Here is a 25,692-nt window from a genome sequence, read left to right on the forward strand (position 1 = left end):
GTAGAGTCCTGGCCCCTAGCCCTGCCAGTGTAGCAGAAATGATGAGGATGATGATGGCAGCAGCAGCCGTTCTTCTCTGCGTGAGTAGCTTAATGTTGTTCGTGTGTAATTTACGCTGAGTAGGCTAACCATGTTATTACATTAATGCATGTAAGGTGAACTAGCAAACACCGTCGTAGTTACATGCGGCTGTCTTCTTGTTTGATGGCAGATACTCCCTTCACCCTGGCCAAAAAGACTCAAATGACCAAAGAAAAAGTGGAAAACAGTTAAACATGAGAGGTTTTTGGACAAAGTTTGTTTTTTTTTCCATTGTTTAAGCACTGCTTCCAGCCAAGAGTGATATCATATATGCCCCATAGCTGCAGAAAAGGCTAACATTGTTATCTTTTTACAAAAAACCTTTGGTTTTTGGACAAAGTTTGTGTTCTCCATTCTTTAAGCACCGGTTTTGCACACTTTTCAAAAGTACCGGTTTGGCACCGGTATCGGATAAAACGTAAACGATACCCATCCCTAGTCTTGTGTGAAACTTGTATGAAAAGCATACAAGAGTGAAAACAGATAAGATAAGATCCCTTAAAAAAGTATATAAATGAAACTTGTATGTTTTGGATACTTACTAAAACAATATATGAAAGTAATGAGAAAGTGGCCACTTTCATGAGTAAATCATATAAGCCTTATATGATTCACTATATGAAGTAGGCCACATCTTATGCAAGTCTTTTATAAGTTTTTTTCTATTTCTTTTCCATATGGGTATGGTGTGACCCTTTTTTTCACCTTCTATGTTCTACTGTTTTAGGGTTTTATGTATAGTGACAATTTTATTTATAAGCAGAAAGGGACTTCTGAGTATCTTTGCATTTTAATCAACAATGTCATTTTTCTTTTTGCGATATCTCCAGTCATTTTTATTACTAAAACCAAGTGAGTCACTTGGGGGGAGGGCATATCCAAAGTGAAAGAGTGAAGGAGGAAAAACCAGTTGTGCAATTAAGCAGGGATGCCAGGAATCTGCACCTATCATTAACCGATTGAATGTGTTGGAGTGCCACACACTCAGAAGACCTAAAAAACATGCAGACGCATACCTGGCAGAGTTGAGCAAAATGGGAGGTGGAAACAGGAGAATGTATAAAAGGGCACTTCGATGTCCCATCTCTTCATGTGTTCATTCACCAGCTTCTTTTTACATCACAGGTAAGTTCAGAAATTAAAACTAATATCAAAGATGATTCTAAGAAATTGAACAAATTTATTCAAAAGTGTTAAAATGTGTTGCATTTCAGTTCATGTTGTACATTTTTAAATGTAACATTCTAATGACATTTGAATATAAAAATCTTCAGTTTGTAACCTTACTATTTAACTTACTGTGCTTTACACTGTACAATTTCATCTTAGAGGCAGATTTACTCCAAACAGTGATGGCAGCAGTTCTAGCCTCAAGCAGGGGACTGACTGTTTCCAGCAGCACCAAAGGCCTGTTCTTCATGTTCACCCTGTTGTCTCTGGTTTGTCTTTCAAGTGCCCTGATAGACAAGGACCAACTGGTAAACTGTCTTTTACGATATCTTCACTGTAATTTGCAAGTTGATAGACTCTGTGAGAGACCACAAATAACATTTCTGATGATTTTTTTTTATTTTTAATAACCTATTTTTTTTTGTGTGCATTTGTTGCATTATGCACTATATTAACTTCAGCCATACGTATCTCCCAAACTGTAACCATGTCAATGTTTACTTTGTTTTTTTCAGGAAAAATTCAAAGACGCCTATCAGAAATCACACCAGCAGCTAGAAAAACTGAAGGTCAGTACATGTTTCTCACATACTTGACAAACATTGTCTAAGATTACTGGTGCATTAGGAGCTGTAATAAGTGACTCAAGTACATGTATGACAAAATATAATGTGGCAAGAGTAAACTGAGTTTGTGGAATGTTATGAAATTGATTATAAATATTCTCCTATCAGATTGTGTTCAAACAACATGTGACTGACTCCAAACAACAAGTGACTGTGTTCAAACAACAAGTGACTGAGCTCAAACAACAAATGGACTTCATTACAGAGATGCTGAAGGACGCCGAGGCTTACATTGATAGAGAGGAAGAGCAGTTGGGAGGAAAAATAGAAGAAAGTGAAAAAAATCTACAAAAACAGAAGGAATTTATTGAACTCCTTGAGGAAATGCAAACTGAATTGTAACTTCCGTCTCAGTGATTTCCTTTTTCTCTAATGTTGCATCTGTTTAGTTCCCTTATCATATAGTACTTGTTTAAGTTTGGTTTAACTTTTTTAAAAGTGTCCCCCTTCTTTACAATTTTACATAAACTATGAGTTTACTATTAGCTATCATTTTCAGGAGGATTTTATATGTTAATGATAAATAGGGCTGTGTGATATGACCAAAATCTCATATCCCGATATGAGAATTCTATCGTCCCGATAACGATACAAATCACAAAAATGTAACATTTTCTGTAAATTCTGTGAATCTCGGGCGGCTTCTCTTGCGGGAAGTGTTTCCAGCTGCGCGTCATGTAGCTGGAGTCGAGTGTTTTAACCGATGCGTGAAACTATAAATTTTTAGACATAAGTTATAAAGGTTGCCGTTTTCTTTGTGAGTATTTATTACACGGCGTGCTGCGGAGAAAAGCCTGTTCTAACGTTTTAGTCTAAGGTCTATTTTTTAGCACCTGACGGCTCTTTTTTAATTCTCATCTGTAAATAATCTGCTCGGACACGCGATGCTGTTACCGTCGTTGTTGCTAACCACAACGCATAAAAACAGGCGCTTGTCCGTCCGTACTGTGGTTATATTAAATATAAGAGAAAGAGAGAACTTTAAGAAATTAATATAGCCACTACAGTGACCATCAAAATGATGAAAAAATATTGCTTTAAAGTTTATTTTGCAACACCACGAAACAAACGATAGCGTAAAATGAAACGATAGACGTTTTTATATAGTCATCCGATATATATCGTTATATCGAACAGCCCTAATGATAAAGTTTAAGGAATACATTTTCAGAACTTACAGATTTCTCTACCATTGCTTAAGTTCTGCAGTGGAAACAATGTTTGTATGACCTGACACATAATAAAAATATTAACTTACTGCTGTTACTGTTTGTTGTCAGAATATTTATCTCAAAATATACAACTTTTTTTGCCATATCCCCAGTAGTCAGCTACAAAAGTGGATTAACTAAAATGTGCCTGACCCATTTACAAATGATGTAAAGATAAACAAAATTGTTCAGTTTTAAAATATATTTAAAGATTGCATCTGTACTGCCTCACTCTTTTTCTCCTCATGTTGTCATTAAGGCATTTGCATCTGTCTCACAGCGACACTTTGCATGTTCCTGTAAAGACAAACAGGCAAATAAAGTTATTTGTAGAACATATGCGAAAGCCTGAGCTTCACAGTTAAGTTAAGATGAAAGTCTTACTGCATCTACACACATACAAACAGAGTGCAACACACCTGCAAACAACCTACTCAAAAACACACACAAAAGAGCTGAGCACCACAGAGACTGGAAGATACTGTTCCCAGTTTAAGTAAATGCACTGCACTGGTTTAAATCATATCTATCTGACAAATTTCAGTTTGCAAATATAAGTTGGGAGTCTTCTTCATGTTAGGGTGACCATATTTTGATTTCCAAAAAAGAGGACACTTGGCCCATTCATGAAGAACTTTAATAATACTGTTTGCTAAATAGAAAATTTTAACACATTTAAACAATGCCTTCTCTGTGCGGTTAATGAATGGTGAAACAAAAATGTCATATAGGCTTTTAAAAGTAAACAAGGGCAAAAAAACCAACCTCAAAAACCTCTGGAATTAAATAATGGTACAGAAATAAGGCCTCGTCTTTATAAGAAATATTACCGGGACTGTATGAGGGAAATTTATTTTGCAGTTTATCTAAAAAACTCCACTAGCGCTTCGACGTCTTTTAGACATCATCAGGTGCACTGCTGCGTGCTGTCTAGACATACAGTGGCTTGCAAAGGTATTCGGCCCCCTTGAACTTTCCCACATTTTGTCACATTACAGCCAAAAACATGAATCAATTTTATTGGAATTCCACGTGAAAGACCAATACAAAGTGGTGTACACGTGAGAAGTGGAACAAAAATCATACATTCCATTTTTTACAAATAAATAACTGAAAAGTGGGGTGTGCATAATTATTCAGCCCCTGAGTCTGCTAAAAATGCAACTGGAGTTCATATTTTCAGCTTTAAAAAATGACTTTACTCTGCAGAAGACATTGCATAAGTGAATGGACAGGACTAGAAGGATTCCTTAAGAACACAACACACTGTAAAAGTAAATTTGATCTTTGATTTTAAAAAAATAGGCAGAATATGAGTACATACAAGCAACCACTCCAAGAGAACTTGATAAAAAAAAAAACTACAATATCTCCAATCTGGCCGAAAACTCTTAAAGACATCATCATTTTCAGAGGATTTTCCAACACTTTAGCAAATAGTTTGAGTCACTTCATTTGTCATGGTCCCAGGACTTCTGACCTGATATTTTCAGTTTTGACATTCTCTATTAAGTTCACTTGTATTCTGAAGATCCCTACGTTTTCTGTTCAGTGGTGTATATCAGATTTCCCCCCTGTGTTGTCCTCTGTGTCTCCCTCTGTGTGACTGTATATATAGTGATGTGAGTTATTGCGCTTTGCTCCCACTCCTTGTGTTCTGTTTTCCTCTTTTCATCATGTTCTCTCTCTCTCTCTCTCCCTCCCTCTGTGTGTGTACTCTCTGTGTTATGTTTAAGGTCTGCATCTTGGTGTCAGGATTTTCAGTTTCGTGTCCTCCCCGTGCTGTCATGAGTAATTGTCCTGAGCTGCGTTCCCTGTGTGGTTCCACTTCCCTCATTCTGTGTATTTATGTCAGAGTATCCCTTTGTTCCATGTCGCGTCGTCCCTCATGCTGTGTGTTCCCTTGTGTGCCTGTCTGTGAAGTTTAGCATATATTTTCCCAGTCTAGTTTAGTTCATCATTAGTTGTACCATTTTTCATGCCTTTTTGAGTTCCCATTTTTGCCTCTGTGAAGTCTGTGTTTGAGTCCTCATCTGCTTGCACTTCATGACATCATTGACAAAACCAAGATCCCGTTAGACAGAAAGGATGGCTAAAACTCAGTGGAATTAACTTTATGTCTAAAAGGTTTCTGTCTAATTTCATTAAAAGAAAGACATTATTAAAGCACAATATCTGGCTGGTTGTTTGTTTTGATTACTATTTTGATTAAGGAGTTGGATGGGACATTTGTTTATTTTGTTTTTACTGTTCCTGAACTGTGATTTGTTTGTTTTTTTTTTTGTTGCTGAAACTGTGCAACATTATTTTAATGTCCTTAATGATCCAAAACTGGCATTGAACACAGATAAAACTTTGTTTAGTCAGTTTATGTTTTTTTTTTCTGAATACAGAGGTGGTGTCACTGGCATCACATGTTCACAGCATGATTACATTAACATGTGGAAGAAAGACAAATATGCAAATATTTGCAAATATGTGAAGCAATTTTTTCTTTGTTTTGGTTTCTAGTGATGTCTTTGTCCCAGACATAATGGAGGGTACTGTATGGGCATTCATCTGCCTCTACTCTTGCACTCTTGAAATAGTTTCGTTTATCATTTTGCCCTGCAAAATTATAGAACTCGTCATTGGATCTCATCATTAGACATGAAAAACATTGTGTGGTTTAGTCTAGGAAATGGCAGCAATATGTTATCTATACAGTTCTCACTGGGAAACTGCTATTTTTGCATTTTGCGTACTATACCGGTACTCCGGGTATTATTAACATTTTTTTTTTTTTTTTTAAAAAGGTACCTGACTTGTGTATGTGGCTCATATTGCTTCTTAATAACTTGGATTTGCATATTGTTATCTAATTGTGTTCCCTTTTACTTTGTATCTTCTTTTGATTAATATAGATCTTCAGTTGTTTGCACACTTCTATTGAACTTCAACTGCTCAATAGAACAGTAATGTGGCCTAGCCTAAGTAAATTATATCATATCCACACTGGTGTTACGTCCCCTGGCTAGTCTAGGGGGTTGAAGGGACGAACATAAAGGTGGATAGAGAAGGAGGAGCCAAGATGGTAAGTGTAGAAGGTTTAATTTAATGCTGGTGATGAGATTTGGGTTCAGACTGAGGTATAACGTCAGGGAGAGCCAAGGCCAACATAACAAACAAAACATCCCTGATGTAGAAATAAAAGAAACTTACCTAACTCCAAAGAAACAATATACAACCTATAACCATAACCTACCTAACAACACATAAACAGGAGAAAACAGGGTGTCAAAGCAAAAGGCAGCTCTTCCCTACAAGCAGTCTGAACATGAAAACAACAATGCTCATACAAGTTACAAAGGCATACAAGCCTGCACAGGTATGGCAACCAAAATGGCCAGAGGGCACAGAAGCACAGCTGCACAGGCCTTAAGTAGTAGTGATGGGATTTCCGGCTCTTTTTAGAGATCCGGCTCTTTCGGCTCCGAACCGGCTCTTCAGGTTGTTTTGTTGCTTTAATTATTTAATCATTAACAATAATATAAAATTATGCAGAAAAGGAATTACTAATGTAAAAAAAGTGGTTTTATTTATATATGATATATATAGCCCCTACAGACAAAGCACGTACAAACTCCAAAACACATTTCTAGCGTTTACTGAACTTCCAAAACAGAGCTACCCAGATCACTTAAATTACACAATTGAAAACATGTGTGTATTGTTTGTGTATTTATAGACAAGCACTCATATTTATTCAAATAATTTAAAAAAAAAAAAAAAAAAGTTCATTTACCTGTTACTACCACACACCAAATCCGGTTGTTGATACTTCCTGGCTTGTGTAGCCACTAGGTAACAAAAGCTCAACACTGCGCCCTAGAAACCTGGAGCACTTCTGTTGTCTTTTGTACGTGTTTTGGAGTTTGTACATGCTTAGGAGTTTGTACGTGCTTTGTCTCTAAGGTCCACCATAAATATACTTTATTTATTGACTCCACATAAAATGTAATAAATAAATCATAATACAAAAAACAACTATTTACATTTTAAACTTTTAACTATTTAAATTTTCAGCTTTTTCCTTTTAAACAAATTTAACGTGAAACAACACAAAACACTGCAAACCACAACACAATTAAATATAAATTAAAATATTAAAACAAAAAGAAGATGCACATTCTCTGTCATATGGGCCTGCAGGATTTCTGAATCCTTTATCATCTGCAACTGAAAATAGTGGATGATTACTATACCTTTCTAATGTGACGTTGTTGTCCCTCGCTCTCTTTCTCTCTGGCTCTGTTCCTGTGCTACTGCGAGTGTAACTAACGCCCCTCCCCCCTCTGCCCAGCGCAAAGTACAGGAAAAAAGGGCGAGAGAGAGGGTGAGAGAAAGAGGGAAAAAAAAAAAAAAAAACCTCACGGCTCCCAATAAGGAGTCGGCTCGCGTCGTTCACTTCAAAGAGTCGGCTCTAAGAGCCATTTTGTTCGCGAACGACCCATCACTATTAAGTAGTGCTCTGCTGATTACCAATTAGCCGGACTCTGCGCAGCATCCAATCAGGACAGAGGAGGTGGAGCCTAGACAAAACAAAGGGTTAGTAGGGAGAAGAGACATCCTCCTGGGGGATGTAACACTGGTGAAACAGAAAGTGAAGGAATCATGTGCATAACCATGACTAGCTGTCTGTTACAGGTTGGCAGGTTAAATATGCCCCCCCCCCCCAAAAAAAAAAAAAAAAGAAACATGAACCCAAACACCTATTTTGGTTTATGTTTCTGCCATTTTGTTCCATTTTTGAATTTTGGTATTTTCATGTAATGCAAAACAGCAGAATGTGACTTCTTGGAATTAAAACTAAAGCGGTAGTTTGACACACCCACAGCTGAGCCTTGTCAAGTAGGAGGTGACACTGTGTGTGTGCGTCAGTCCCTCATGTTACAATTCTTCACTTCTCCTGTCAATAGCAGGTAAGAACAGCAACACTGTACCACAAGGAAATTTTGTTAGGTTTACCACAAGGACAGATTTTCATTTAACTCCTGTCCATTCTCCTGTCAAAAGCAGGAAAGAACAGCAACATTGCTCCATGAGGAAATATTGCAGGCAGATTTTCATGCAACATCTCTACTTAAATTTAGAAAGTCCATTTTATAACTTCCTTCCTTAAATCTTTATTTATACTTTCTGCTGTTTCAGAAACTTTCATGGCAGCAGCACATTTGGCCATGAGTGGTGTCACAACTGCCAAAGGCTCATTCATGATTTTGACTCTGCTGTGTCTGGTCCATTTTTCAAGTTCAATGATAAACAACGATCAACTGGTAAAATGATTGTTAACTTTTTTCTTTTTAAACAATAAGTTTAAAGTTCACTTAAATTGTGTACTACTACACTCAAATTGTGACAGTCGCATTAATGGATGCGTTTTCATCTTCTTTCATCTTCTATTTTTAAAATTTGTATTTTTGTCCTAATCACATGTTTCAGGCGCATGTTTGCTGACATTGTTGCTGACATACTTGCATGTTTTCTCTGGTTTTGCAGGAGAAACTTAAAGCAAACATTCAAAAACCACAACAAGAAACAATGAGTAGGAAGGTGCTCAATCAATGTTGGGAACGTCTATAACTGCTACATAAAACTCACATCATATCGAAGTTTTTTTTGCACTCTTTCCACTACATGTTTTTGTATATTTTGTTACATTAGTTTGGTTTATTTTTGTGCTCCAGGCTGAAAATAATCTGGACAGAGCCTACATTCCAGCTAATTTTGATGATATTAAATGTGTTTTGAATCCTATGTCTGAATTTTTGAAGTCATTGAATTTTCCTACATCGGTGCTTACACCAATGCTGGATTTAATGGATGACATAGAGACTTTTCTGGAAGCCAGCAAGAAGTGTATAAATAAGTACTTTAAGACAACAGCTGCAGATATTAAGGACAGTGAACAGAAACTAAGCCGCGTGATGGCAATATTAACACAGAAAAGCATAAAGATGAATTGTAGCATCTGTCTCTGGTATTAAATGTTCCGTATTTGCAGAACTTCTCTTTCATACTGTGCAGGGTTAGAGCCAAGAAATAATTTTGTCCTTTCTTGGCTCTAACCCTGGAAGGGCGGTAGTTACACTCACAGTAGCACAGAAACAGAGCAGGAGGGAGAGGGAGAGAAAGAGATCCAGGAGCAACAACAAGAGACAACATCATCACATTAGAAAGATATAGTAATGAAAATAGCGACACCAAGAAAAGAAGCAAAATCTGAAACCATTTCAATTTTATTGACAATACATAGGCAGAATGTAGAGTCTGCAAGAAAAGGTTATCATACAGAGCCAGCTCCACAAACAACCTGCACAGGCACCTGAGAACTGTCCACCCATCAGTGCAATAGGAAGATAAAATGCAGTCAGTTGAGTTTGATAGTAATAAAGATGCCAGTGTGTCTACTGCAACGGTTGCTGCTGCTGCATCTACAGAATCTTGCAGTATACCACCACCTAAACCAAACCACAGCTCTATTAGTTTTTGCAGAAGTCTGTAACCCTGGCAAGACAGAACTCCGTTGACAAAGCAAAAATGATTACACTTGATTTCCAACTATTTTCAGTTGTGGGCGTTAAAGGATTCAGAAAGTTTATTCATGCACTGAATCCTATGTATGCAATTCCAAGCAGGAAAACACTCTCCCAAAAATCATCCCAGGCCTATATGACAGAGAATGTGCATCTTCTTTTTGTTTTGCATATTGATTTATATTTTATTGTGTTGTGGTTTGCAGTGTTTTGTGTTGTTTTCCTTTACATTTGTTTAAAAGGAAAAGGCTGAATTAAATTAGTTAAAATAGTTAAAAGTAGAAATGTAAATAGTTGTTTTTTTGTATTTTTTGTATTTTATGTGTATTTTGTGTTTTTTGTACTTTACAATTTATTTTATAAATTTTATGTGGAGTGAATGAGTAAAAGTATATAATAAACATATATAAATAAAAACATTTTTTTACATTAGTAATTCATTGTGTGCATAATTTTATATTGCTGTTGATAATAAATTAATTAAAGCAACAAAGTCGAAAGAGCCAGGTTAGGTTTTTTTTTTTTTTTGGAGAGACGAGCCGAAAGAGTTGGTTCTCTAAAAAGAGCTGGAATTCCCATCACTACAAGCGTATTGTTGGGTAATTGCTAGCGAGCTGAGCTGAGCTAACTGTGTTTGTGTTTGCTGTCTTCAGGAGGAAGGGCGAGACGGAGAGACTGGAGGAGAGATTCACGGAGTTTGGGGAATTTATTGTACACTGACGCATTGCCACGCACCACGGGAAAAGGGAGAGTGCCACGAAGGAAGATTTGCACTATGGATTGTTGTTTACTCATTTCTTCACAGTAAACAATACCACTGATCTACTGTACCGAGGGGTCCAAGTCTGGGTCCGCTAACCACTTCTGACAAGTACAACACATCAGATCGTCGCAAAGCAGGTAAGATCAGTAACATAAAATATGATGCTTGCAAAGTGTAACATTAAAATTTGTTCCAGTGTGTGTGTGTATGTGTCAGTTTCTTATTTACGTTATTGACATGGTGTTTTCTTAACATAATAGATTCTTTTAATCCTAACAGTGATGGCAGAAGCAGCTGCCAGAACAACAGGGCGAACTTGCTTCAGATTCATCAAGTGCTTGTTTGTCTTTATAATTCTGTTCATCTTATCTCTTCTGTGCCTTATTTTCATGGCAATCTGGGCCAAGGACCAAGTGGTAAATTCCTCCTTTGTCAATCTCTTGATGTGGTAGTAATTACAGGATTATTTGCACATACATGTAAATTCTTTCACCAATTAAAAGCTCATTAAATGTTGGAATTGCTCCCTTTTTATAATGGGTTATAAAAGCCACTGTTGTTCTCTCAAGTTTCTCACAAGGCTTTAAAAGTCTGTTATGTGTGTTGACAGAAAAAAAAATCATTAAAAGTATTTTCTTTATTAATTATTAATAAACATATTATGAAGTAATCAAATTTAGGTTATTTGTGGGGTTATTTTTTGCTTGTGATAATTTTTATTTTTACCTACCTTTACCCTTACCATTATCTTCTTGGCTACTGTTAACTGAATGATCAGACAATGCCATTGGTCAGTTGCAATGTTCATTCATTTACATTTTACCATCATACACTGCTAGTATTGTCCATGTCTCCACTTCTCAACCATTTTTCTTCACCTGCACTTGAACTGATTGTAGCAGTGCAAGAAGAAAATAACATATTCATCCAATTTTTTTCTTTTAACATTTGATATGCAGATGTGGAGATTGCATGTCATGTGGGTGTGCTCCGTGTATCCCAAATTTGGGTTTCGGAAAGAGAACAAGAATGTGGAGCTGCTTAAACATAATATTTGTATTGAAGTAAAAGTTATCTGTATTTATGTCAATATAAAATATTTACCTAAGTATCTGCGGGGCCTTACAAAGTTGCTAGCTTGCTTGGTTGAAAAGCTAACGTGTAGCCACCCAGGAGAAATAAAATAAAATAAAAAAAACAAAGATCATGTGGATAACTATGACAATGACAATATGTGAACTGTCACAGTGTGACAATTTATGATATAGCAAGATACATATTTATTTGTAAAAACAATTACAGTAACAGTTACAGTCACTGCAAGTCACCATAGGCTCTTTAATGGTTGGAACTTTACAACATACATTTATTGTTATTTGTAGTATGTAAAACTCAAGCAAGTAAAACATGTCCTCTTTCTTCAAATTTCAGAAAAACAAAGAACATAAGAAAGAAGCAAAAGAAATTGTGAGTCATTAGGTCTCATGTTGATCACGTTTTCAGTAAAGCTTGGTCACGAATACAGGCGATAAACAAAGAACTAAACTGTGAACTCAAAAAATTGGATTTCCTATTAGAATGTTTTTAGTGATGTGATACACTGCACATTGAAAGAACTGCAAATCATTTAAGTGTCGGGCTACAATATACACAATGCAGTCAACAGAAATTGGTGTGTTAAAAAATATTTTCTACAACAAGGAGGATACGAACACATGAGGAAAAAATTATTTTAAAGTATTTAAGCTCGACAGCAACTTTTTACAACAGTGCTCCAGTTCGTTGGAATTTCTGGGTATTCATTTTCTTGAAGTCCCACCACAGCATCTAAATTCGGTTAAGATCTGGACTTTCCCTGGGAAATAGAAACACCTTGATTTTCTTTTCAGCCATTCTGTTGTAGCTTTGCTGGTGTGCTTTGGATCAGTGTCCTGTTGCATGACCCAATCAGATAGATGGCTTCTGGGATCCTTTAGAGGAATTCATGGTCAACTCTGGGGTGGCCAGGTCCTGTGGCTTCAAAATCAAGCCTAAAGAAACACCCCTCCACCATCATGCTTGACAGTTGGTTTGAGGACTTTGATTTACCTTATTTTAAAACCTGACACAACCAGAAGATTTTTATTATGTTTTGATATGTACACATATTTACCGTTTCTGCATATGTAGCCCTGAAATATGGTAGGTATACTGTCTGTAAAAAGGGTCTCAGAGCTGATGAGGGTGATACATTTAGGTCCATTCCTTTTCACAATTTATGATAATAAATAAGATTAAAGATACAACATTTTATTTTATTGCTGACTCTGCTTAACTTGACATCACGATACTTTAATGTTGTCCAAGCTGTGGTTAATAAGACAATTAATGATTATGAAAACCTTGGCTTTTTTCAATACATGACAAACTTCAAACATTGTGTGTAGGTTGAATGCGTCTAATGTTTGTTTGGTTCTTATGGTTTGGCGCCCTCTTGTGATCTCAGTCAGTATTCTGTGAGCTATGTCATATCTGACTACCTCAATACAAGTGCTCAGTTAGACGTGCAGTTTTTATTCTAGTAAATATTTTGGTCCATGTATGGACCAAAATTGGAAAATTATGCATAAAATGTCAAAGTTAAAAATAACTTCCATGTTTATTAGATCAGTCATGGTCAGAGCTGCCGCCACCCTCTCAATCATTGTCACAGCTTTCTTTACTAATGTGTTTTTAAAAAAAAAAACATTAACAACTTCTTCACACTCTTTCTTCCCGACATCACACATATTGTTCTAGGTGGTTAGTAAAATGAAACTCAATAACGTACGTATTTTTACTCGCTAACACTATCTGTGTTTCCACAATAAGGCAAATGTTGTTACAGAACAATTATCTATAATAAAGACTATTTTATTTACTAAAAACACCTGTCTGTTTTCCTTTCATTCTGTTCTGGACTCATTTGTTACTGGTCCCCTCACTCGCATGCCTAGACTCCGTCGGGGGGAACGTAACAATTATTTTTTATGTATATTTTTAGATTTGACAAGGCAAGCACTGCTTGCTTTGCTTGTCCGGATGGAAGACAACTAGTTTGCTGCTGATTGACGTGTGCAGCTTTTCTCTTTAATTTTCAATGGAACTCTAATTAAAGACCAGTTAAACAAATTTAGCAAAAAGATATAAACAAAAAATCACAGATTCCCATAACCTGACAGCATGTACACAGACATGTAATGTCTCTGCTTGTCAGTGAATTCTGGTTGGAGTGATGAATCTGTGACATATCTGCTTTTCGCAAAGACATTGTGTTTCTGTGTGCATTAGTGATGGGAAGTTCAGCTCTTTCCAGAGAGCCGGTTCTTGTGGCACGGCTCCCAAAGAAGAGCTGGCTCTTTTGGCTCCCAAATGGCTCTTAAATTGCTGTCAGATGCTGCTTCATTTACACGTGTCAGTAATATTTATGTGTTTTTGCGATGCACTTGCACTCTCCTCCTCCCCATCTCACTTACTGACTGAGGGGTAATGACGTGAGGGGCGATCCTGAAATATTCCAATACCAGCATTTCATGTTGCAGGATCAATTCCCTTATAAAAATATTATGTAAATATAATATATAAATATTTAATTTATCTATCTACTAGATGGGACTATGATGTTCTTTGAGATTGTATTGATAGGAAAATGAAACTGTCACTCAAGTAAAAAAAACCAAAAAAAAACAAAGCGGTTGTGACAGTTAATCATGTGAGCACATGATTAACCAAAGGTTGAAAAGCTGAATGGGGTGGCTGTTATACCAGCAGGTATAGCTAAGTATTCAGTGTGCCAAAAAGGGTGTGTTAAATGATGATATCTGCATATCTCAAACTTAGCAAACAGTTTGACAGGTTTTAGAGCAAAACTAATCAGTGATTTATTTTTCACTGTGATGATGCCCCCACATAATCTTTCATGAAAGACATAACAAATGTCAAAGTCTATTGTTATTTGAAATTTTAAAAAGGTAAAAAACAGACAAACAAACAAACAAAAATCAAAATACTTAGATAACGTTAGTCAATACAGTGCAGGGTTTTACTCATTTATCATTCAAGAACAAGTACACCCGGAGAGGTGTAAAAGAGATCGACAATACATCTGCTAATGAGTCCCAACTTAGCCACCTGGCAGTTTCTGTATAGAATTACTCCCCAAAGATTTGTGTCATCATACTAAGTCTCAGCTTCAAAAATGCTGAAAGCCTCTTTGAAATTGGAAGACTCAGCCACAGTAAAAAAACAAAAAACAAATATACATTTAGCACTCATTTAATGGCTTTCTCAGAATGCAACTTTCTTAAGCTCCCTTCCTCAAACTCAAACAAAATATAATTCATCCACGTACCAACCAATCTCGCTGCCCCACAATGTATTATACCTTGGATCCCTCAGTGCTGAACATAAATAAGTCTCACAGGACAAAGCAGTAGTGATGTAGCTCACCAGAAAACCTGTGAGAATAGCTTCAAACCCTTCCAAAAATATAGCTGCAGCAGGTGAAGGTGAAGATTTTAACTGTTGCAGGATGTTGCTTATGCTTACTTACACTTTGCTGTCAGTTTGTAGGGTTTTTTTCTTTTTTTTTTTCTGTGGATCTCAGTGCAGCTTCCATTGCTCTAATAGAATTCCTTGATTTCCTAAAAGCTGATTTATTGCCACAGTGTCCCCTGGGCCCTGTCTTTAGTTAAGTCATTTTATCATAATTATACTCGAACTGGAGTCCCAAAAGCACACAGGCTAAGAACAGATTTACAGTTTTTATTAACAAAACTGAATGAGTCGAATGATGAAATGAGCCCCTATGCAGCCAAGGTAGAGGATTAATCAGTGAAGCGGTGATTGGTTGGGAGAATTCCTTTCAGATGTCAAACTGAACACGGAATCTGATGTAGAATTGTCTTTTTCCAAGGGATGAATCAAGAGGAGGTAACAGCTGAAACACCAAAGGTTTTCTAAGACAGAGGACAAGAGAGGAACAGGTCCAGGAATATTTTAACTGGAGTGAAAGCCTTGATGTGCTGCTAGCTGTGAAAATGGTCTGCATGATCAGCTGTACAATCTGACAGTTTGTCAGTCTGACTGTAGAAACAGTCCTTAAATACACAGAGGGTAATGAGCTGATCAAAAGCAGGGTTGTTGGGAACATATCGGGGGCAGAAACAGGACCTCAAACGCATGTGAATCTTGTTTTCCTGTAAATGTGGTTTGTTTACATGAAAGAGAAACAAGCAGTGAGTAAAGTTTTTCATGAAATGAAAGAATGCATGTGGTATACCCATTATCCCACTTTTTACAATGTCAGCGTCACTCTGTTTTACTGCTTAAAGCAGACGTTCCCAAAGTGTGGGGCCCGCCCCCTAGGGGGGGCGCAGAGCCATTGCAGGGGGGGCGCGGCATGAAAAGGGAAAAAAAAACCCAAAACAACAAGCTTGGACACTGCTAGCATGGGCGCCCACGCAAACGCAAAGCAGGAAATGAAGCATAGCTGAATATGTTTCCAAACCAACTTCATTCTAAGCCAAAGACTAGAAAATATGGTGAAGCATATCTTCCCTTTGGTTTCACCTGCACAAGTGCCAAGGTAGGTCTCCCTGCAGAATTGGTTTTCCCTTCGTTGGGAGCAGCGCTGGGCTGTTTAAATCACGGACAAACAGTATCCCACATTCTTGATTTGTATTTCACAAACACTTGTTGTAATGACTAACTACTCCTGACATTTTGGAGATGTTAGCTCTTTATACAGTAAAGTTACAGTGGGATACAAATAACATCAGGCTGATCCTGCCACAATTTGTTCTCTTGGTTCAAATCACAGACAAACAGCGTCCAACAGTTGTTTATGTTTTTGAACCCATTTTGCACAGGGATTTTTTGAAAAATGTATTGATGCAATGTTGAATATTATTACATAGAAAAAAAACCAACTACATGTAAAATAATTACACCGTGACGCCTCTGCCTTTCTAAATGGAGGGACAGTAACTGTGTGTATATGTAAGCGTGTAAAACCTGCAGATAGTCAGATTAACAGTATTTCGTCTCTATCTGCCATTCTGCAATTCATCTCATGTAAGCAATAACGTGCACACAGCGTGACGTGAAAAAAGGCACATACCTTTGACGTTGCATGACAAACTCTGTATTCCTCGTCCACACGTAACCACAAAAAAGGAGTTTTAAAAAATCTCCGTTCTCGGTGATTCGAAACGCCGTTTACGTGGACGAAACAGCTGCGTGTTCAAAAATACCCGTGTAGGTGTGGACGTAGCGTAAAAGAGTTAGTAGTTTATTTTCTTACTACCTGTAATTTATTGCAGATTACTTGTATTTGCTTAATTGTTTACTAAATGTTTGAGGTGTAAAATAAACGCAATGGAGCAAAATATGGGTCTGTGTGGTTGGAGGATGTGTTCGTGCGTGCGAGGGGGGGCGCGAACATTTTTCTTGTAAAACAAGGGGGGCCCAGCAAAAAAAGTTTGGGAACCACTGGCTTAAAGTATGGACACATTTTTTTTAGTAAACAGAAAATGTTTTCTAATTTCTGCCTCTCGTGCAATATACTGTACATTCAACAACTTTTTTTCTTTTATGCATCGTCCCCAGCTGTCATCCAAAGCATATTTACATATTATGCAAAAGGTGAGCAGAATTGTTTGTGCACATTTGAAATATTTAAAAGTTTGAGGGGGTTTTGTACACTTTTTTCCTCCTTTTTTCCACACTTTTTTTCACATGAAGATGTGTGTGCATCTTCTTGTGAAATGGGCTAAAATCTGTGAAACAAAAATGAAAGCCTGAGATAGCTAAGTGTTAATGCCTCTGCACACAGACCACACTGCAGCACACCCAACAGCACACACACACACGGATGCAAACACACAAAGAAATCTATTTACTTTCCACTCCTTACATTTACAAACCATGCTTATTGCACTTATGTTTTAGAGTTATTATTTTACATCACTATAACCGTCCAGACATCAAACCAGTTTGAGCCGAAACAGTAACATATTAAAGGCAGTCCTGTTCAGGCACTAATCACCAGGGCATGTCACGTAAAAAGAGATCAAAGAAAAAAACTGCGCTGTAGTCAGTGGGCCGATGTTTTTTTTTTCTTCTTTTTTCACCACAGCACTGGAACAACTGCACGTGTCCATATGTTGCAGTTGCAGTACTTTAGCATCTAGCTAGCTTTCATTTTATAAGTGAGTTTTTAAAAAAAAAAGTTTAAGTCAGCTAATTTCAAATGCAAGGTTTCTATTAGCTCAACAAACATCAGCTAACACAAAAACTATGTGTGTGCAGTTTGTCTCAGTGTGTTGCTAGCTAAAGGTCCAACTGCTGTATTTCACTCAGAGATATAGAAAGATAAGAAAGAGGAATGCAATGTTTGCTACTGTAACATGATCAAATACAGCATATAAAGTGTGAAGTGGTATTCAGCAACAAGCCACATTTCCTGTGTCTGTGTTTTCACGACATGTATATCTGTCCATGGTTGCCGCAATCTGGTACTTGTAACATCTTCTGGCATTACCCCAGAGGGCACATTTTCTGCAGAAAGTTAATGTCTTCTTAGAGAAAATCAGGATTGATGTAGCCAGGGTAAATAAAGAATTTGATCAAAGATTTTCACACACTGAAAATAATAATGGATTGCATTTATATAGTGCTTTTCAAGGCACCCAAAGCGCTTTACAATTCCACTATTCATTCACACACTGGTGGAGGCAGCTACAGTTGTAGCCACAGCTGCCCTGGGGCAGACTGACAGAAGCGAGGCTGCCATATCACGCCATCGGCCAATCTGGCCAACACCAGTAAGCAGTAGGGTGAAGTGTCTTGCCCAAGGACACAACGACCAGGACAGAGAGCCTGGGGATCAAACCGGCAACCTTCCGGTTACAGATGAGCTTCCCAACCCCCTGAGCCACGGTCGCCCCGTGAGAAGACTGAGAAGAAGGCCTTTATTAGGCTTTCATTGAATTCCTCTGGGAATAATTTCTCTGTAATTTCTCTCATTCAATACTTGTGTCTCTTTAATTTTGAATAGGACTGCCCTTTTACCTGCTTGACATAAAATAGTTTTTTACTATGACTATGACTTACACTGTCAGATGTGTTAATATACTGACAGCATCCAGTGACATAATTTGAGAAATATAAACACTATTTATTGCAAATAATACAAAATAAAGACACTATACTTCTTTTCTGCTCTGCCAGTCATCTTAAACAATAGACCTCTTTACAGGCAGACATGTTGACTCTGCATATTTGCAAAAGCGCAGGTGCATTAACAATACACCTTTTACATCCTGGTAAACCATGAAGCTAATAGGGGTTCAGTATGTTGCTCCCGTTCACCGGAAAGGAGACATGTCTATGCAAAAACACCTCTCCTCTCATGCAGGTGCACATGGCCTCAACCCGTCCTTGCTGCTCTGTTCTGTTTAGCTGTCCTACAGCACTGAGCAGACCCGTGTAGGCTAGAGTGAGTGAGAAAACAGAGTAATGTGTAGAAGAATGTAGCAAAAGAAGAAGAAAGAAGGAAGGAAATCCCTCAGTTACTTTAGCAGACGGATCAGCTATAGACTATATTCACATGTTGAAATAACATATTTAGCCCACTGAATAAATAAAAAGACAAAAGAAGTTGACCCAAAGTGCTTTGAAGACATGGATTAGATCCATCCATCCATTTTCTATTGCTTATGGGGTTGTGGAGGCAAGAGTCTAATCAGAGAAGAAAACATAATCTAAGTCAACAAAAATAACTAGTTTAACAATATTCTGGGTTCTGAAAAGGGTTAGGGCCATCCGATTGCATTTGTCCTGAATCTTCGGGAACCCTCATGTTAACTTTTATTGAGTGGAAAAAAGTTAGCGTTCATCCTCCAGCTTCACTGTTTAAATTATGCTAATATAGCTGTGTCGCTAGTGATCACGTAGCACATCATTATATACCAGCTAGCCAAACTTCAGTAACCCCACAAATGTCACTGCTGTTTATTTTTCTGTCTTCATTTATGTCGGAAATGATAGTAGAGCTGTACGTTTGAATTTGTTTCAGAAATCTCTCAGTCAGAACATGACGTGTTATATGTTTAGATGGAAACTAGCGAGCTAACTTCCTGCTAACTTCTAACTCCGTTAAATTTCTGGCTGGAATACCAAAGGACAAGAAAACAAGACATATAAGTACTTGAATCACTTAACTGGAAGAAAACAATATTTCTGAGCTGTTACTATTACCACCTTTTAAAAGCATTTTTCCTATGAATGTGTTTTCAATGCATTGTCACACGACGTCAGAGTGAAAGAAGAAATAAAACAGTTTCTCATGAAGTGAAAGACAACAGTTTAGTTCAGTTTAAGGTTGCCATGCACAATATGTACACATGATGTAATACCCTTTATTTCACCTTCTACATCCTGCTGTCTTAGGATTTAATGTATAGTCACAACTTTTTTTATAAGCAAAAAGGGACTTCTGAGAATCTTTGCGTCTTTGCATTAAAACCAACAATTTATTTTTTATTTTTGCAATATCCCCATTTTGATTAACAAAACCAAATGAGTTACTGCATTCCCTGTTAGCCTGAGGGAATATCCAAAGTGAAAGAATGAATAGCAAACTGATAATTGGTCAGGGAATCTGTTTCATATTTTGAGCTGAACATGTGAGTGAAGCAGTGGAGTAATTTTTCTTAAGGTGCCATGTAGCTACATGTTGCTGATGACTTATTTCCATGAAGTGTCTTAGTAAGCCCTGACAAGGGAACCAGATGAACATATCAGGGTTTCACCAGATAATTAACTTTGCAACACATCACTCACACACACACATACATGCAGTTTTATTTAATATACAGAATAAGAAATTTTAAAAGTCCCTGCATCAACTGCAGTATAAAAGGCTTTTTTTTCCTCTTTTGGCAATGTCCTAAATATTATTCATGACTTACAATGTTTTTCTTCTGCATAACTTTATGCAGTTTTCCCCCCTCATAATGTCACGGTGACACTCACTGATAAATAAAATGCTTTCACTTCACAGAAAACTATGAAAATAAAGCATGCACGCAAACCCAGAAAAAAAGAGAGTTGTGTAATCAAGCAGGGATGCCAGAAATCTGCACCTGTCAGTAACTCGTTGATTGAGTTGGAATGTCACCCACTCAGAAGACCTAAAAAATACTGTGACCACTGTGATTCACACGCACATTCTCAACGGACAGTAGAATTGGGAAGAAAGAGAGACAGGTCTGAAGTAAAAGAGGGAAACAAAAGACGAAGGCAGTCAACTCTGGGTGTTGCCACGGCCATAAAAGCTCTTCTTTACAAAGCCTTGTTTGTCATTGCCTGGGTTTTTCACCCAGCATTTTGGGGTTTATTGCCCTTTTGTATTATGTTCCAGTTTGTATAATATAGAGATTAACCTTTAGTTAGTTCTGTTTGTGTTCTCGATTTCCCTATTTAGTTTTGCCTGTTCAGGTTCCTCCCAGTGTGTGTCTGTCGACTCCCTTCCCTTTGAGTGTCAAGTTATGTCTTCGTGTCTCATCTCCCTGTTCTGTTGGAAACCGTTCTCACTCCCGAGGCGTAACATGCCGACGTTTTGTCACGTCCCGCGGCGTTCCTGAGGAACGCGAAAGGAGACCTTCGGCGTTCTTATGGTACGTGGCGGGTTATGGCCAAAATCCAGTGCAATGACGCTCCCGCGGTAATAGACGTTCCAGTCCTGTATTCCAGCCCTAAACCTAACCTTATCCCTAGCCCTAACCATAACCTTTTTCCTGACCTTAACCAAGACTTTAATGATGTTAAATAGCGTGTTTCTAAGCGATTTGAAGAAAAAGAGATGTGTAGATTGAGTCCATACGGTTCTCATATTTCCTCATTTTTCCGAGGTCGTCATTTAGGAACGTGGTGGGTAGCCGAAAACGTAATATGTTGACGATTTGTCACCTAGCGTAAAATGTGACGCTTTGGGAGTGAGAACGTGTTGTCTGTTCTCATGTTCTTCTCCCTGCGTTTCATTCCATGGGCCCCGTCTGTCATGTGTATCCATGTACGTTTCCGCAGCCAGTGATGTCTCTCTCTCTTGCTCTCGTGTCTCGTGTTTTCCCTCGTCACATTCATGTGTATTTGTTGTATAAGATTTCCTTCGTTTGTTGTCAGGTCCTCTGTTTATCATGGGTCATTTACATGTATCTTGTGTTCAACATGTTCCATGTTTCTGGTTATGTTTTGTTTTCCCAGTTTTGTTCAGATTATTACTCTTTTAGTGTCCATCTGCCTTTTTTTTCTCATTATTGCATTCGTCAACATCCCTCCTCGTCTGGTTTGTCTGTATTTGGGTCCTCACTTTCAACACATCAGCCACCAGGCCATGACATTGTCCCTATAAATGCATGAAAACACTGAGTCGCAGACCCAGTACCGTGACAGTTGCATAGTTTTCACTGCATGTTGATTTTTTCTTTCTGTCAGGTAGTCATTTATGCATTTCATGTGACAATAATTTATGTACACATAATGGTGTAGTGTGTGAGTGAGGCAGATATCTGTGAAACAAAAGTGAATACGCTCAGGTAAGTCTTACTGCTTCCTCACAAGAGGAGAAACAGTATGACACACACATGTATATGTATAAAAGGACACTATGATGTCGCATCTCTTCATTTGTTCATTCACCAGCTTCTTTTCACATCACAGGTAAGTTCAGAAGTTAAAACTCTTTGAATCAAAGCTGATTCTAAGACGTTGAACGTATGTATTTAATTAAAATTTTAAATGTTAAAAATGTGTTGCATTTTAGTTAATTACACTAGAATTTAAAAACATTGAGTTGGGAACCTTACTATTTAACTTACTGTGCTTTAAACTTGTACAATTTCATCTTAGAGGCAGATTTACTCCAAACAGTGATGGCAGCAGTTCTAGCCTCAAGCAGGGGACTGACTGTTTCCAGCAGCACCAAAGGCCTGTTCTTCATGTTCACCCTGTTGTCTCTGGTTTGTCTTTCAAGTGCCCTGATAGACAAGGACCAACTGGTAAACTGTCTTTTGCATTATCTTCACTGTAATTTGCAAGTTAATAGACTCTGTGAGTGACCACAAATGCAGTTTCTGATGCAATCTTTTTTTTTAATTACTTAATTTTTATTTTATTTCATTTCTCATGTAGTTGTTGCATTATACTGTACACTGTATTAACTTCAGCCATATGTATCTGTAACTGTAATCATGTCAATGTTTACTTTGGATTTTTAGGAAAAATTAAAAGAAATCTATCAGAAATCACACCAGCAGCTACAAAAACTGAAGGTCAGTACATGTTTCTCACATACTTGACAAACATTGTCTAAGAATACTGGTGCATTAGGAGCTGTAATAAGTGACTCGAGTACATGTATGACAAAAAATAATATGACAAGAGTAAACTGAGTTTGTGGAATGTTATGAAATTGATTAAATGTTCTCCCATCAGATTGAGATCAAACAACATGCAATTGACTCAAAACAACAATTGACTGAGATCGAACAACAAGAGATACAACAAGACAAACTACCAATGGACTTCATTAAAGAGATGTCGAAGAAAATGGAGGCTTACATTGATTGGGTTCAAGAGCAGTTGGGAGGGAAAATAGAAGAAGGTGAAAAATATCTACAAAAATACAAGAAATTTATTGAATTCCTTGAGGAACAGTAAGCTGAATTGTAACTTCTGTCTCAGTGATTTCCTTTTTCTCTAATGTTGCATCTGTTTAGTTCCCTTATCATATAGTACTTGGTAAGTTTGGTTTAACTTTTTTGAAGTATCCCTCTTCTTTACAATGTTAAATAAACTAGGATTTTACTGTTAGTTATCATTATCCAGAGGATTTTATGTGTTAAAGATAATGTTTAAGGAATACATTTACAGAATTCAGATTTTTTTTTTTCAACCATTACTTAATTTCTGCAGTGGAAACAATGTTTGTATGACCTGACACATAATAAAAACATTAACCTGCTACTGTTACTGTTTGTTGTCAGAATATTTATCTCAAAATATACAACTTTTTTGCCATATCCCCAACAGTCAGCCACAAAAGTGGATTAACTAAAATGTACCTGACCCATTTATAAATGATGTAAAGATAAACAAAATTGTTCAGTTTTAAAATATATTTAAAGATTGCATTTATAATTTAGTGCACTCTGTAGTGCTTCACTTCCTTTTCTCCTCATGTTGTCATTAAGGCATTTGCATCTGTCTCACAGCAACACTTTGCATGTTCCTGTAAAGCCAAACTTGCAAATAAAGTTATTTGCAAAACAAATGTGAAAGCCTGACCTTCAAAGTTAAGCTAAGATGAAAGTCTTACTGCATCTACACACATACAAACACAGTGCAACACACCTGCAAACAACCCACCCCAAAAACACACACAGAGAAGAGCTGAGCACTATTTTAGCACAGAGACTGGAAGACACTGTTCCCAGTTTAAGGAAATGCACTGCACTGGTTTACATCATATCTATCTGATAAATTTCAGTTTGTAAATGTAAGTTCGGAGTCTGCTTCATGTACAAAAGTTAGTCATTGAGTTTCAAAGAATTCTGGGCTGGGAACAATCCTGTTCACATTAAACGTGTTTCCCTTAGGCAGTACTGTAAGAAAACACTGCATACATTTTCATCGCTATACAGAAGATAACCAGCTCTATATATATCAAGGTAAGCATATGACACAAATCATTTAGTTTCAATATTGGCAAGATCAGGGAAATGTCTGTGAAACAAAAATGAAAGCCTGAGTTACAACAACAAGCTCAGGTAAGTGTGACTGTTTCTGCACACCAGGAAACCAGGAAACAAACACACAGCAGCGTTAAGCAAAAGGGGAGGTGGAAAAATAAGTATGTGTGTAAAAGGACATTGTGATGTGCTATTATACTCACTATTATATACTCGCTATATGAAATGTTTTTATTTTCAAAGAAGACATTTTAGATTTAGTTCTATTTTAAACATTTCCTTTGTGATGCAATTTTATACTCTTCTTTTTTTAAATAACTCCGCGGGAATTTAAAGATGTTCAGCTGGAGTACATTTCCCATTCAACTCTTCATGCTTTGCAATGTACATTTTCTTTTTAGAGACAGATTTACTCAGAACAGCTACTAGTTATCTTTGGTTGCAGTTAACTTGGGCATTAGCGGTGAGTCTCTCATGACAAAATGAAAAACAACTATGTGGGATACATACATTTCACAATTCTTGCATATATCTCTATTAATGAATCTGACTTGAGGTCTGCCATTTTCAAATTCAGTTATGTCTCTTATTAACATCAACACTCTGACTTCTTAGACTGTAAGCTTGAGTTTATGCACAACCAAAGTGATGGCTTTTGGAGTGATGGCTTGTAGAAGCCATCACTCCAAATGTCTTATGATAACAAGAAAAAAAGACGTTTTCACTACACGGCCTCATATATTTCTTCCGCGACTTCTTCTCAATTCTTTTTCTGCTGGTTTGAAACAAATAAACCATAAAAAGGATGATTTAGTCATTTTATTTGCATCATGCAGCTTCAGTCCCGTGTCAGTAAGATTGTACAGTGCAGCATAATACGTGAGAAATTCTGGTCTAATCATGGCCCAATTATGGTCAAATGAATTAGAGACTAACAATGTCTTCTATGTGAGAATGTCTCGTGCTGACAGACCTGCAAGCTTGACAAAACTGTTTTTCAGACTACTTGTAGCTGTCCTCGTATGTCAGGTAATACATTTATATTTATGTCACACCTCTGTCTGCTTTCCCATTTTTTTAATCCTTACTTACATTTTGATTAGATAATTTCAGTTTGTAAATGATCAGATTACATAAGTGGAATACCATTCATCCATCCTCCTCCGCTTATCCAGTTCAGGGTTGCACCAGGGTTTGAGCCCTAACAACAGCTAGAATAAAAGGCTTCTTTCCAACCTGAGCTGTTTCAGATGCTTTTTACAATTCTGAGCTCTGACCTCAGTGTAAGGGGGCTGTGTCCTCACTGCGGCTGCTTCTTGAAAGCACTTTTGCTTCTTGTGTTCCCCCAGTGTTGACCTTTAATATCATTCACTGTACCTTAGGAACAACAAACACTTGTCTTCCTTTAACCTAGTAGCGGTTTTAGATACGGGCGACACGGGCGGTTGCCTGGGGCGGCATCGTGGTGGGGGGCGGCATCACGGGCATCGGCAA

General features: G+C 37.4%; 1 protein-coding gene across 2 annotated transcripts; it reads left to right on the forward strand.

Moving 5' to 3' along the window:
* Positions 1-824: 824 nt before the first annotated feature.
* On the forward strand, positions 825-24,336 carry LOC146521653 (uncharacterized). Of its 2 annotated transcripts, none has more exons than XM_085155449.1 (4): positions 825-1,206; positions 1,411-1,559; positions 1,767-1,820; positions 22,943-24,336. In XM_085155449.1, exons 1-4 carry the CDS (start codon positions 1,116-1,118, stop codon positions 23,165-23,167), a joined length of 519 nt encoding a protein of 172 aa, XP_085011575.1. In that variant the 5' UTR covers positions 825-1,115; the 3' UTR covers positions 23,168-24,336. The 2 variants fall into 2 exon arrangements, with proteins under 2 accessions (XP_085011575.1, XP_085011574.1); XM_085155448.1 differs by lacking the exon at positions 22,943-24,336 and adding an exon at positions 1,986-4,196 and having other exon boundaries at positions 864-1,206.
* The last annotated feature ends 1,356 nt before the right edge of the window (positions 24,337-25,692 follow it).

The sequence above is a fragment of the Neolamprologus multifasciatus genome, chromosome 3 (assembly GCF_963576455.1).
Source record: "Neolamprologus multifasciatus chromosome 3, fNeoMul1.2, whole genome shotgun sequence".
NCBI classification, from domain to species: domain Eukaryota; kingdom Metazoa; phylum Chordata; class Actinopteri; order Cichliformes; family Cichlidae; genus Neolamprologus; species Neolamprologus multifasciatus.